Below are 14,374 nucleotides of genomic sequence, written 5' to 3'. Positions count from 1 at the left end.
TAAATACGGCAGATTGGCAGATCTCTCATTATAATGGTTCTGTACGTCGTACCCTTTTGTTTGTTCTTCCCCCAACCAATTCCAAAAATACATTTTCAATTCAAATTCCGTTGACATTATAAAAGATGTTTGTAATGCTCTTATAAGTGTGTTTGATGTGACCGACTCCTATTGTTCTGTTTTTTGTTTGCCTATGCACGCATTTGTATGCCCGCATGTGACTCTATAGTCTCAGATACTGTTTAGCCATGTCTCCTGTGTCGTGTCAGTCTCGTGTTGTTCCTCCTTTTGTTTTCCACTCTGCCATTTATTAGTCCTTCAACTTTTATTGACTTTCCTATTCCTTATTTTTATTCCGCCCATAAAATCAAAGCCTTTTTCACATTTGATTCAATTCTCTCCATTCCTTGTTTTCTATTTTTTTTTATTTCGAATAATTGTGTTAAATCTATGGTTTTACTAAACTAGTATTTATAATTATTCAAATTTACTATTTGAAGTTATTGTACTTTACTATTTAATTAATATTGTATTTCTTTTGTGGTAATTTCAAGTTTCTTTCTGTTGTTCACTTCTATCAGAAAAACAATACAGTTGGGCCATTAAACCTTCGCCCAGCAAATTAACCTTAGTTCAAAAAAAAACTAATTATTTTCTATTGTTATATTAAAATAATAAACTATACCAATATAAAAGTCAATTTTCTAAAATATTTGTTTTTTTAGTAAAAACCCGTGTTTTTAAAGAAAAATATCGGAATTACTTTGTCTAAAGTACATTTCCTGGGCTAAGGTTCATTTCCCCTACTATAGTTATGAGTTATTAATAATAACTAAAACTTTATTCCAAAAATCTAGTGGTAATGGTTTGAAGTTCTCTAGTTATTTTGTATTCTAAAGTATAGTTCTAGTATTTGACCAAATTTCAGTCTTTAACTATCCATTATAGTACTATTATCTATACTGTATAGTTAAGATTTAAAAAAGTTTCAGTCTTGTAATTATTTGTTATTCGAGTGAACCATTACAAATAGTACTCATCACAGTATTATCTGTAATGGTTTAAATAATAATAAAATGACGAACACTAGAATAAAATTTTCATTTGTTTCTGGATTGCATCGGATAAGTTCTTCTTGTTAACCTCTCCAATGAGTCTCCCATTTGACGTGACAAAAGCAGAGTCAATTTGTGCGGCGATGAACAACATATGAATTTCACTGAGTGGTGTAGACCTCAACAAGTGCAATGGGCTTTCTTGGTAGTCCAACAAGAACTTACTAGCGACGGATTCTGGCATATCAGAGTCGGATATTTTCCTGAGTACACTGAGTTCTATTTGCCCCAAAAGAATAGAGTTCTCTAGATGATGAGTCAATGCCTTTGCCCAAATGAATTTATTAATAATAAAATAATAATAATATAATAATATAATAATAAGAAAACAAACCAGTGTTATTGACGACGGGAAGTAATTTCTCTGTGACTGTTTTATATGCGTCGACAATTTCCTTCAATTCCACTATATTTGTAAATTCGGGCACAGCAATTAAATTAGTTTCCATGACGTTGTCAGCTGTTTGGTGTGACGAATATTGAATGTCAGGGATATGTGGCAGTTTCTTATCCATTGAAATTCTGTCATACACGCTCACTGTTAACAATCGACTCAATGAAATAGTGACTACGGTCGCAATAAGCATCGGAATAATCAGTTGAATGTTGTCAGTGAGTTCCATCAATATGACTGCAGAGGAAAAAGTTTGTGTTGTAGCACCTACAAAGCAAGCTCCACCAATTATAGCCAGTCCGGACGGGCCAAGTTCATTTGACACTCCGAAGTAGACCATCCATTCCCCAATGAGTCTTCCCAGAATAGATCCTATCAGTATATTCGTTGAAAAGAGACCAGCTGGGACGGGGATTGACACTGACATTGCAATTAAACAGAACCGTGCGATGAATGTGAAGAATAGAGTGAGCATATAGTGATACCCAAATTCGCTTTCCAACGATTCGTTTGAAAAAAGAATATTCAATGTGTTGTTTGTTGATAATGACAGTGGTGATCTCTTTCCATTCCACGGGGCAGTGACGGTAGCTGTCAACAGTGCGACTAAAAGTAAGTAGAAATAAGGCGGGCGCCCAAACTTATATTTTCGAAGAAACTGTCGTGTATGGAAAACAGCAGAAACGGTAAAGACAAAGAGAACTGCAAAGCATCCGCAGACGATTCCTGTGAGTATCGAGAGTAAACTGTCTTTGAATAAGAGTGGATTGAATGTATAATCGATACTTAAAAGTCCCATATAGAGTGATGGTCGATTGATATATGTGTTATATATTGCTCGGAATGTAAACGCAGCAATCACCGAACTGAACGTCCCAAACCAATAATTTCTGACTGGATAATATGTTGCTGTGACTTCAACAGAGAAGAGAAGTCCTCCTATTGTTGTACCAAAATTCGACGATACACCACACCCGCAAGCCGTCGATAAGATTTGCATGAACAACTCATTTGATTCTCGAAGAAAATGGAAGATAGGTATTCGAGTGAGTTGGACTGCAATACAAGACGCGATGTGAATGAAAGGTCCTTCCTTTCTAAGTGTTAATATTTGTTAATATTTATTAATATTTATTAATATATAATATCAGTAGAATTGAATTGAAAAACAAACCCCGCCCATATCCCACAGCCTATCACTAAGACTAACCCAACGACTTTGGCTACCATTGTTCGAAAGGTTAGTAAATTTGGTAATTTATTACCTAATAATGTCACTTTCATCTCCGATACCCCAGACCCCGCAGCAGCAGGAGATACAATTCGAGTCCAAAAGAACGCAAGAGTGACAAAGAGAAGAGTGAACGCGATCCATATAAAGATCGAATAGAAGATGTTGTCATACACAAAAGAAATATAATGTTTCAAGCGAAATAACTGCTCAATGGAAATGTCCATCGCAACACCTACTAAAGCAGAGAGAAGCCCTAAGATAGCTAAGTAGAGAGCAGAGACGTGAATAAGGGTCCCTTTAAATCCACAGATTTGAAAGAGAGCTAACTTCTTTATCAAGTTAAAGACCTTCCCGTGCTTCTTCACGACTTCTTCACCTTTTCTCTCCGCAGAAATCTTCACTAGAACGTTGTCTAAATTCGTGGCGGAAGGGTCTAGGTCTTGGATCTCATATAACTCAAAAACATCACTTTGATTGAACGGAGATTCTTTGTCAATGATGTGATCTTCGGGGGTGGGGGACTCGGGAAGTTTTGTTTGAAGGAGATATGTCTTTTGATCCATTCACCTTGCTAAAATAGTTAGTGATTATCATCGTTTTTTCTTAGTAATTTTGCATCAAATTTTTACTTCGAAAATGTGGGACTTTTGGCGGATGTTTGGCGCTATGATTCGGGATTACCATAATTTCAATTTATATTAATATATTTGAAAAGGTTTTGATTTCATTTTGATACGTGTTTGTTCCAATCTCACCATTTTTAACAGATTGACAATTTTTGATTTGTATAACCTGCCATTGAAATTGAAAATATCCCGTTTTATTTGTGGGTTTTATTGTATCATTATGGTATAATAAGTGTCTAAAAATATTTTAAAAAAATTAAATATGAAAATACTTGCCGAAGTGAATATTAATATTTTTTAAATTATTAATTTACTATAACACAATCATTGTTATATGGTTTCGTTTTAGTTATTTTTTAACGTAAAATAATTTGGACCAATAACGGACCAAATAATGAGGTGTTTATTTACTTTAAAAAAAGTAAATAAATCATGATAATAAATGATAGTATTATTTATTATAAATTTATTATATTGTCAAATAAATAAATAGTTAATTAAAATAATAATTTTATTATAACAAATTGTAAGTTTAAAAATCAACAAGATGAACTTCCCAAAATTACACAATAACCCCGAAATATAAATAAAAATATTATAAAATATAACTAAAAAAATCATTTAGGAAGAAAAATGAAAAGAACTGAAAAATGAGAACTTGGGATTAAAAAAGTTGGAAAGAAAAAACATAAAAGGATTGAAAAAATTGGAAAAACAAAAATCAAAGAAAGAAAAAAAACTAAAAAATCATACTATTAGGATGTTATTACTACTCATCCCGTTATTTTACGCGGCGTGTGCGGACAACGAGGGCATCGTTGCCCAAGGCATTACCAGGATCAAAAATGGGATCAATTTGCTCGAGGAGAAAATGAAAGCGTTGGAAGCGACCGAGTTAAACATCATGAATGAGTTGGACGCAGACAACCAGGACTTGACACACGTTGGGTTGTCTTCCGATAGAAACAAGGCACGGCAGAAAGTAAGAGAGGAGCGGATTTCGTTGCGGAAAATCGCCCGTACAAAGCGACTTGTGTTGTCAAAAATGTATAAAATTCTTCGTGTGTTGTCACCACTCGAACAAAGCAGAGTTATTCGACAACTCAATTTATTGAACCGACTTCACGTGAACCACCTTGCACTTTTGGGTGTTGACGAAGCACGACTCGCATTTTCAAATAGCTATTTGTCATCGCCACAGGTCGACCAATTCCAACACGAGGGTATGATTGTTCAAGCAAATGACATGGGCGACTATTTGATGAAAACGAATGATGCAGACCCAATTGAAGTTCAAAAGAAAAAATTGGAAGACGTTGAGAAGGAGATGCAGCGACTCAACAGAAAATTTGAAGAAACCCCGTTTTTGAAGAACGCGATGATAAAAAGAAGTTCAGAACAATACAACAAATTGCTTGAGGAGATGGTTGTTAAAATAGAACAGGCGGTTGGACATAAAGCGAAAGAGAGTTACGAACTTGCAAAGAAAATCGACGACAACGTTGAAAAACTTGAGATGAACATGGACCTGATGACCGAGAAGAAGAGAACAGAAACTTTGAAACAAATTCGATTGATGAAAAAACAGAGAGAAAAAATGAACAACGGAGTCAACGAGTACAGAGCGACTTTAAATAAAATGATGAAGAAACTGAAAAGGTCAAGCTTGGCTGTGGTAAAAGCGGCGAAAAAAGTTGAAAGGACAAACAAAATATGTTCAAAGGGAGTTTCAGAGAAACAAGTTGTTAAGCGTGGCATTGACGAGGTGGTTGACAAAATTGCGAAAAAGGCTGGAAAGATGATTGACACGAACATAAAGAAAAACGAAGTGAAGAATGTCGATTTGAAAAACATTGTGAGAACGGCACCAAAAACACAGAACGCGACTCAGACTGTTCAAAACAACAAAAAAGAAGAGAAAAAGGTCAAAAAAACCATCGAGCAAATTATCAAAGAAACTGCGTGTGACGAAATGAAAAAAATCAGAAATGAAAATTTGATGAAAATGAAACAAATGGGGAAGAAAGAGCAACAAAGAGAAGTTATCAAAGAGGTGAAGAGAGAATTAAGTGTCGACGTTTCGAAGGCTGGCATCGAAAAGTCGCTGAAGAAGGCAAAAGAGGCTGTAAAGAAGGTCGACAAAATGACGGAACTCTTCAAGGAAATGGCAGCAAGCAAAGAAATGATTGAGGAGGAAGTCAACACCGCTCTCGAAATCTAAGCCAATTTAACCATCTTTTATGTGTTTTTTGGAGTTTGGTGTTCATTTTTGAGGGATTGATAAGCAGTTAAAAGGTTATGATATTTTCTGTACAATAACATTTGTAATTGCCGTTTCCTTCTTTTTATTACTATTTTCAAGTTGTTTTTTAAGATTAATTTGTGTTGTTTTTACTTTCTTTAGTTTATTATATATTAATGTTATTATTCAGGTTGTTTTATAAATAATTATATAATTAAGTTTAAGTTTTTTTATTATTTCAATAGTTAATATTTTTTTAAGAAATGGAAAAGGCAATTAAATTATTGAAAATAATTAACTGTGTAAAACTCATTAGTTTTTTATTTAATTATTTATTATTGTTTAATGATAATCAAGATAATATGAAAAAAAATAAACAAAAAAGGTGTAAAACGCGAATGAATGGTATTGTTTGTCTCTTAATGCATCTTAAAAAAAAGAGACTTGGGGTGTGAATATTATGATTATATGTATTGGCAGTTAAAAATATATTAAAACAGGAAATATACCCTAATTACAAGAAATAAATTATTTTATGCCTCTTTAGAGACTTTACCAAATCACACAAAGTGCAGAAAGAGAGACAAATGAAAAAAAAAAATTCATTTATAATTCAATAATAATAAATATCAATTGTATTATAAATAATAATAATAATATACTAATGTTGATAACTAAATTTGAATAGTACAAATCAAATTTAATAATTACTAATACCATAAACAACTAATAATGAAATTATAAAATACTACCAATGATTTTATATCAAGAAGACTCTTCTTAAGTGTTTTATCAATTGTTAGACGCAATGATTGCGTCAAATATGACTTAACAAACGGGAAAAATAAGCCATATAGTAACCAATTGCATACCTTGCAAAGAGCCAAAACGATGAGAACAATTCGGTATTGGATAGCCATATATAAACAATTGAACTGCAATTCATCAATTGAATCTATAATGGCACGCGAACGTTTCATCATAGAATTTTGCAACGCGACCACAATGGTCAAAAAGAATACACTTCCTGTGAGTCGGTGTGTCAACATGACGATAGCGAACTTCCCCTCGCTTACTGCGCGGTCGGAGGAGTACCTGACTATCCTCTGGAAAATTACGACCAAAGGCGATGATGTGCCGAAAGATGTGTATGTGAGGACGATGCAATACTTAGACAACTTATACTTCAAAACGGGTGAATTGAACGGACAGGTCATCTTTACAGCAGCGTTCTTCACATTAGACAGTGATGGACAATACTCGTTGAACACTAAAGAGACTTCCGAGTACTTCAAACGCCTTGGCGACAAGAAGAGTATTAAAATGGTGTCGAGTTATATAAAAGAGCATGACGAGAATGGGGATGGGGTCTTACAATTGAATGAATTTCTGGATGCGATGAATGCAAGTTATAACATCAGTACTATCCCAACAGCACAATTTCTTCAAATGATTGCCTTCACCAATTATTACGAAAGATTCTTGTTAGTCCCTCAGAGCAAAGGGAAAGTCCTCCAAGAAGACATGGTCGACTATCTTCTGAAGAATTGCGAAGACAGAAGTGTCGTCCACAAACAATTTGTGGTGTTCATATTGTTGATGTGTAAAGACAAGAAGTACATCAGTCGAGCGGAGTACGTCGCTCTGTCACAACAACTCAATTTCATCACTACAAAAATCGGTAAATTGACAAACGAAGTCTTGATGACGTGTAGTTTTCGAGTCTTAGATAAGACCCTTTCAGCTTCTATAGACAAAGGAGAGTTGGCCAAGTTTCTTAAAGTCTCCGGGATGGAAAGTAAGAAGAGTGTTGTGTTAAAATATATAGAAGAGTTAGACGAGAACGGCGACGGAGTGTTACAAATTGATGAAATGTTGTCCATTTTAAAGGTCTTTGTGAAGAACCACGTCTTTAACACGGAGAAGTACTTAAACAACTTGAACGCGCGAACGTCCAAAGAACTTGTTGATTGTAAGAGTGACCAGAAAATTAAAGTACCAAGTCATTTACTTAATGTGAGTACAAGTCAGACACTAACGAAGATCCCGGAGAATTGCATCTCGTTAGATTTGTACATCTCAAGCTTCAAAAGTTCGTTTGAGAAACAATATCTTGACATCGAGAAGTTTGTCACGTTCTTATTTACTGTAGCAGATAAGAAGAACGAAGGCTATATCTTCAAAGACCAGTTCAATATGATCTTCCAAGTCGTTCAAGACAACAACGGAGTTGTCAAAAGAGACGAAGACCTCTTTAAGTTGTGTTTTGAATTAACGGAGTATCCGTCGAAGAAAGGGATTGACGTGAATGGGTTGATGACATTGTGCGCCAAATTGGACTCTCCGTTTGAAAGCGAGGAAGACGCGTTAAAGACTTTAGTGATGTACGACGACAACAGAAATGGGTGTATTGAAGTGGACGAGTTCATGTTGATGATGTTTGAGGACGACGACCCAAAGTTGGACGACAGCGAAGAAGTGACGAAACACAAGAACACGCGGATGGCTATTAAACTCTTCAGAAGTCATGATTTGGATCGTGATGGGTATTTGAATGAAAAGGAGGTGTTAAATGTGTTTGTAGTGATATGGGATACACTCTCTTCAACCGATCAAAAGGCTATTAAAATCGCTTTTCTGTTATATGGCGATGGAGACCGAATTGATGAAAATGGGTTCATTCAAATGTGTTTGATGTTCTTATACTCAATGGAAGACAACGAGGCAAGTAATATCAAATTTCTCTATGTCTTGAAGAATGTCTTCTACATGTTCGCAAAGAACGGAAACAACGTGATGGATAAAAACGAGTTGAAAACTTTACTCGAGAAGTTTAAACTGCCTGCAACACCTTATGATATTCAAAACGTGATGACAAAATATGGGATAGCTAATATGTTACCAATCGAACAATTTTCTGTGGTATTTCCTCAACTCTTGGGATATTAATATTTAGTTAAATTTTTAGTTAAATATTTAATATCTTCAGGTGTCTTATTTATTGTTTTCTGTGCAATTTTTTTTGTTATTTTGAAAATGGTATTTGTTTCACAATAAAATGGGTAAATAACAATTATAACGAATAATAATAATTAACTATACGATATTATTTAGAATTAATATTTTTTTTTGTTTTGTCATTTTTTGGAAACTATTTAAAATAGTTATAATAGTTATAATAATTAATAATAATTTTTCAAAGAAGTCGATATTTAAATAACAACTTTTATTTGAGAAGTTAATTATAAATAAAAATTTTATTTTTATTTTGAATTTTTAACATATTTTCTATTGTCAGCTGTTTATTTTGTGCAAAAACGGGATAAAAGGTATTATAAGGCATTCAAGACATTACGTACCCATTCATGAATAAAAATGTTATACTTATAGCATAATATACTATAATTAAGTATAATAAAAAGAGGATAGAATTGTGTGGAACTCATTTTGTCATCTATTTATAATTATGATGTTTATTAAAAGAAAAACTAAATATAAAACAAATATTACGATCCCGTTTTTGCAAAAAAAATTGCTCTACTTAAAAATGTTAAACCACATAACACAGATTATGAAAATGCCATATTTAAACAATATTTAATGAAATATTATTTTGTATTAATAAAATAATTATAATTAAATGGTAAATTATCCCAAAATCTCGTTTTAACCGAATCGCTTGGTATGTGGGTATTTCCAAAATACAAACTCTATAATCAAATGGCAGTTCGATTTTCTCAACAATTAGACGTATTAATTCAACGTTCGATTCAGACGGATCCTCATCTGATGTTTTTTGGATTTGTAGTCGATTCAAATTCGCACTACGCTCAATTTCTCTCCACCTCCAAATTTTCAATTCTTTTAAATCGGGACCTCCTCAACTCTTTGGCAGTTATTGCGACGGCAGACACTCAACTCCCACAATCAATCCAAGACGCTTCCGCCTGTTATAGAAAAGGGTCTTTCCCACTCATTTCAATCTTCGAACCACACCAAAAAGAACCAATGGACTTGGAGACCCCACACTATCCTCATCAACAAATGCAATTACTCCAAGAAACAACTCCACAACTCAATCAAACATTCTCACAACAACCAACACCTCATCAACTCCACGCGTGTTTACAACAACAAATCGAAGAGAAAATGCAATGCTCGTCCGCTTCCGATTTCACTTCCCCAAGGCTCCACACACCCCATGAAGTATCTCCAACACTCGCCGGAATTTCTGAATTGTCCAAAGAACGAATCCAATCATTACCAACACCTATTCACCCGTCCAGACTCGGCGAACCAAGAAAGAAGAGATGCACAACTCCAAACCGAATGGTCTCATTCCAAACAGTCAAAGAGACTCTCGACGACTCAACCAAACTCAAAATTATGTCAGCCATCTCACCAGATGTTCGGCCTTGAACCATTTATTGTATTGTGGATTATATTAATTATAAGTTTGCATGTCACCTTTGTTTCAAGCAATAAAGCTAAATGAAAACCAAAGTTCGATAATTAGAAGTTAGCAGAGAGCAAATAACTCATCACATCATGAATGACCTCCGCTATTTGAAGGCTTGTCGAGCCTACACCGACTTTATAACTTCCGCCGATGATATCAATAAAGATACCAACGTCTTTACCAAGCACATTGCCACCAGCCAAAATCTGATTTTGAGCAGGCTTCACCGCGAAACCATAGCCGGTCAGCAATTGTCCGATATCGTTTGTACTCAACGAGGTTTGCATTTGTGTTTGGACAAAGCATTCGGCCAATTCAGTCTTCCCACTTTCATTCAAGAACGCGACGTTCGGATTTGGTTGGACGTAACGGATTAATGTGATTGGTAAACTGAATGCCAATTGGATGTTATTGCCACCAATTGTGTAATTCATCCCAACCATTGGAGCTTGTAAGAAAACGTCTTTCGCTTCAAATCTGCAAAGAACTTGTTGTTGCTTTTTCCCTTCGATATTCAATTGGTTGTTTTGAATCATACAATTGATACCGTCTTCACCTTTTAAGGCGATTTGCCCAGTAATAGTCTCATCCTTGGTGTTCCCGATATACAGCGCAACATCAACAACATTCCCCGTTTTCAACCGCATCCCAATTTGAATATTAGCGTCTTGGAAGATAACTCCTTCCTTCTGTGTTAACAGCTTTTTGTGTATGAATCGGACCTTTTTACCCAATTCAGCATCTGCAGCAGAATGACTGAATGCACTGCCTTTATACCCTCTTTCAGTCCACTCAGTTTTGTCCAATTGTAATGCAGCCTTCGTTGGAATTTGCTGGGTAATAGTACTTTGAGGTATCCCTCCCAAGATATCGACCAACATGGCATTTGCATTTTCGGGTGCTTTCTGTGTTGTTGAAGGCGTTGAATTGATCACTGAATTTAGGATATCGCCAGAGGTTTTTTGTGGCTCTTGCGGTGTTGGAGAAACAAGTTTCTCTTGACTCATGAACTTTTCGTCGTCTTTCTTCTCGCGTTCATTCGCTTTGCCTTCGTTTTGTTCGTTGATCACCCTCTCCGGTAATGGCGCAATTGCGATTTCGTAATAATTTTTGTCCATTATGTACTTAAACTCGGATGCACGTTGTTGGACCTCGGCGTCCACGGCATTCTCGCAGATCTTAAGTGCCTTAGAAACAGTTGGTCTGATGTCTGGAAGTTCCTTTGCCATTTTAATTAAGCAAGTCAATATGAGTCTTTTTGTAGCCGAGTGGACGTAAGGTAACTGCTTTGCGATGTATGTTGCAGTGTGTTGTGCAAGGTTGCCTAAGCACTGTGCATACTCCCCGATGATAACGCATGACATTTTTAAGAATTCTTCATGCCAACATCCACCAGCCAATACCTGTACTATCTTTTGAACAGCATATTGTGCTGCATGTCCTATAGAGTTTAACACTCTATCCCATAACTCGGGGCGAACAAACTCCCCACCAAGACACGTTGCTAACAACATGGTGTCAACGTACCACTGATCTTTGTCAACATCCATCTCAGACAAAATCGAGATCTTGACAACCAATTCTTCTTTCAATTCACCTTCATCGTTTTCTAACACGTGAAGTAACTGGTTGACAACTTTACGAACTGACTCTGGAGTACACAATGAGTATAACACCTCAATAGCACGTCTTCTAATGGTCACATCCGTCTCTTCCAAACTATTCAAAATGTGTACCAAGTAGTTTTGGCAGACCTTCTTGTAGTTGGCTTGACCAAGTAACACGAACGTGTCAAGTGCTAAATACCTCACGTTGACTTCTTTGTCCTCCACCAAACTTCCAAGAAGGGGTAAAAGTGTCTTGAAATACTCTTCCTTTTCGTGGACAATCATTATCCCCATTACCTCAAACACAACAGCCATTTGAATCGTCTTTTCCGAACATGGCTTGTCATACTTTACAGTATCCGTTTGTTGCAAAACGACCGACGCACATTCCCAAAACATTTTCTTTTGTTGTTCATCAAGTTGAACGCCAGCAAGAAGTCTGAACAACTTGATTTGAAGCCAAGGCGACAACGTTCCGTGGTAATCCAAATCTGCAATAGCTTCGTGGTTGACCAATCTCTGTAATGAACTGATTAACTCGGGAATGAATGGTTTGAGTAATTCCGGTTCCTTTTCGACAATAGCTTCCAAGAAGAGAACGAGTGAATTGATGATTGAGTTGTCCATTTCTCCAGAGAAGAGTTTCTCCATGACTTTCATGAAGTCGGGGTTGATGGACAATATCTGCGGTTGTTGTTTGTATAATTGTCTCATTGCAATTAAAGCGCGTTTCTTCACAGAAGTCTCACAAAATCCAGTACAGATTTTAACCACAGAAGGCCCGAGAGTATCTGCCATTTCAACATTCGCCAATTGCGCAATTACTGAAAGAGCATCATTGACATACGACTCTAAGTTGTTCTCTAAGTCTTGTTGTAACGTGTTAATAATCATTCGGGTCGACTCGGGGACGTTCGAGAACAGTAAAGTGAATGCCATATATCCAATGTGTTTGTCGAAAAACTTTGGACTTCCGATGAGTTGAATGACCTCCACAAAACCAGTGTCGACCTCATATCCTAACACTTCTATATACGCCATTTTTAATACACTTTTCCGACGGTCGTACGCATTCATCTTCCCTTCCTTGAACTCTTTTCGTATCTTTGCTAACTCGCAGTTGACTACCTCACGCTCTTTCTCAATAGTCACACTACGGTGGACCGCCTCGGTGAAATTCTGAAGACCACGAATATATGTCTTTGCGTTCTCCATCTTGGATATTACAGTTCTCGGTTTTCCTTTTTTCTGTTTGCTTCTCTCTCTTCTATTACTCGTTCAGAAGTTTTTTATATGTCTCTTCTTTCCTAATTTATCAATCTCAAATTATCTAACTTTTCAAATTCTTGAAGATGCCATCTATTATTTAAATGGTTTATTTATTGGTTATTTTACCATTTGTTAATAATATCAAGTTGAATTAGAAAAGAAAGTTTGATTTGAAATTTCGATTATTTTTGTATATTTTTGAAATAAATAAAATTAAAAATTAAAAAATAAAAAATAAAAAATAAAAAAAAACAATAAATAAAAATTAAAAAATAAAAAAAGATTGAGGAATAAGTTAAACCTCAAAGACTCAACTTTAAAAAAACCCCTCAGAACTTTAAAAAACCAAATGACACGACAATTCACACAAATAAAAGAGTTTTTGGGACGCACTGGTGGTTCCATAGAAGACCCTCCAAATGTTGATTATGAGAATTTTCGTATATTAGTAGTTGGAGCTGGAGGACTTGGATGTGAAGTCTTAAAGTCATTAGCGATGGTTGGTTTTCGAGACATAACAGTGATAGATATGGACACGATTGAGTATTCCAATTTGAATCGGCAATTTTTATTCCGCCGCAAAGATGTTGGGAGACCCAAATCCGAGGTAGCTGCTGAGTTTGTGATGCGTCGTGTACCTGGGTGTCACATTTCACATATAGTTGGACGTCTTGAAGATCAGCCGGAGTCCTTTTATAAATCGTTCAAATTAGTGATCAGTGGGTTAGATAATTTAGGAGCACGACGGTGGACGAATTCGATGTTATGTTCCTTAGTTAAAACCGAGAATGGGGAGGTAGACCCATCGACAGTCATTCCATTAATAGATGGAGGTACTGAAGGTTTTCAAGGTCATGTTATGGTAATAGTACCTGGGATAGCTGCATGTCTAGAATGTCAAGTCTCTTTATTCCCACCAGCCAAAACCTTCCCGATGTGTACTATAGCAGCACAACCAAGACTTCCAGAACATTGTATAGCTTGGGCTTCACAAATAGCTTGGGACAATGCTACTATTAATAAAGCTTTTCCATTGGGTACTAAAGTCGATGCGGATAACCCCGACCACGTCAAATGGATTTATGAAAAAGCTCTTGAAAGAGCTCAAGAGAAGAATATCAGTGGAGTCACTTATAAATTAACACTCGGAGTCATTAAAAATATCCTCCCAGCTATCGCGTCGACTAATTCATTAATTGCTGCTCAAACGGCTAATGAAGCGTTTAAATACGCTACGGGCGCAGCTAACAATCTTGAGAATTATGTCAACTACTTCGCTAGAGATGGAATTAATACTACAGTCGAAAATTTACAAAGAAGACCAGAGTGCTTCGCGTGTGGAACTAAATCAGTCGATTTGGTACTTCCACTCCACACTACTTTACAAGACTTGGTCGACAGACTCACCGATAACCCACAAATCCAGCA

At 35.9% G+C, this 14,374-nt stretch overlaps 6 protein-coding genes across 6 annotated transcripts; 4 read left to right on the top strand and 2 right to left on the bottom strand.

Moving 5' to 3' along the window:
* Positions 1-1,086: 1,086 nt before the first annotated feature.
* On the bottom strand, positions 1,087-3,306 carry EIN_309610 (chloride channel type clc, putative; the record flags this gene model as incomplete). Its single annotated transcript, XM_004184256.1, has 3 exons — positions 1,087-1,361; positions 1,450-2,606; positions 2,684-3,306. 3 exons carry the CDS (start codon positions 3,304-3,306, stop codon positions 1,087-1,089), a joined length of 2,055 nt encoding a protein of 684 aa, XP_004184304.1.
* An 823-nt stretch (positions 3,307-4,129) lies between these two features.
* Positions 4,130-5,590, top strand: EIN_309600 (hypothetical protein; the record flags this gene model as incomplete). Its single annotated transcript, XM_004184255.1, has 1 exon — positions 4,130-5,590. One exon carries the CDS (start codon positions 4,130-4,132, stop codon positions 5,588-5,590), a length of 1,461 nt encoding a protein of 486 aa, XP_004184303.1.
* A 981-nt stretch (positions 5,591-6,571) lies between these two features.
* EIN_309590 (hypothetical protein) lies at positions 6,572-8,560 on the top strand (the record flags this gene model as incomplete). Its single annotated transcript, XM_004184254.1, has 1 exon — positions 6,572-8,560. The coding sequence occupies one exon, from the start codon at positions 6,572-6,574 to the stop codon at positions 8,558-8,560; it is 1,989 nt and encodes a 662-aa protein (XP_004184302.1).
* A 771-nt stretch (positions 8,561-9,331) lies between these two features.
* On the top strand, positions 9,332-10,030 carry EIN_309580 (hypothetical protein; the record flags this gene model as incomplete). Its single annotated transcript, XM_004184253.1, has 1 exon — positions 9,332-10,030. The coding sequence occupies one exon, from the start codon at positions 9,332-9,334 to the stop codon at positions 10,028-10,030; it is 699 nt and encodes a 232-aa protein (XP_004184301.1).
* Positions 10,031-10,123: 93 nt separating this feature from the next.
* Positions 10,124-12,892, bottom strand: EIN_309570 (AP-2 complex subunit alpha-2, putative; the record flags this gene model as incomplete). Its single annotated transcript, XM_004184252.1, has 1 exon — positions 10,124-12,892. The coding sequence occupies one exon, from the start codon at positions 12,890-12,892 to the stop codon at positions 10,124-10,126; it is 2,769 nt and encodes a 922-aa protein (XP_004184300.1).
* Positions 12,893-13,295: 403 nt separating this feature from the next.
* EIN_309560 (NEDD8-activating enzyme E1 catalytic subunit, putative) lies at positions 13,296-14,374 on the top strand (the record flags this gene model as incomplete). Its single annotated transcript, XM_004184251.1, has 1 exon — positions 13,296-14,374. A coding segment is annotated over one exon (1,079 nt), but the record flags the coding sequence as incomplete, so codon positions are not given.

This window comes from Entamoeba invadens (genome assembly GCF_000330505.1).
Source record: "Entamoeba invadens IP1 unplaced genomic scaffold scaff_1105074725651, whole genome shotgun sequence".
Taxonomy (NCBI): Eukaryota; Evosea; order Mastigamoebida; family Endamoebidae; genus Entamoeba; species Entamoeba invadens.
Note: the sequence above shows the minus strand (reverse complement) of the source record. Positions and strands in the feature narration are given on the sequence as shown.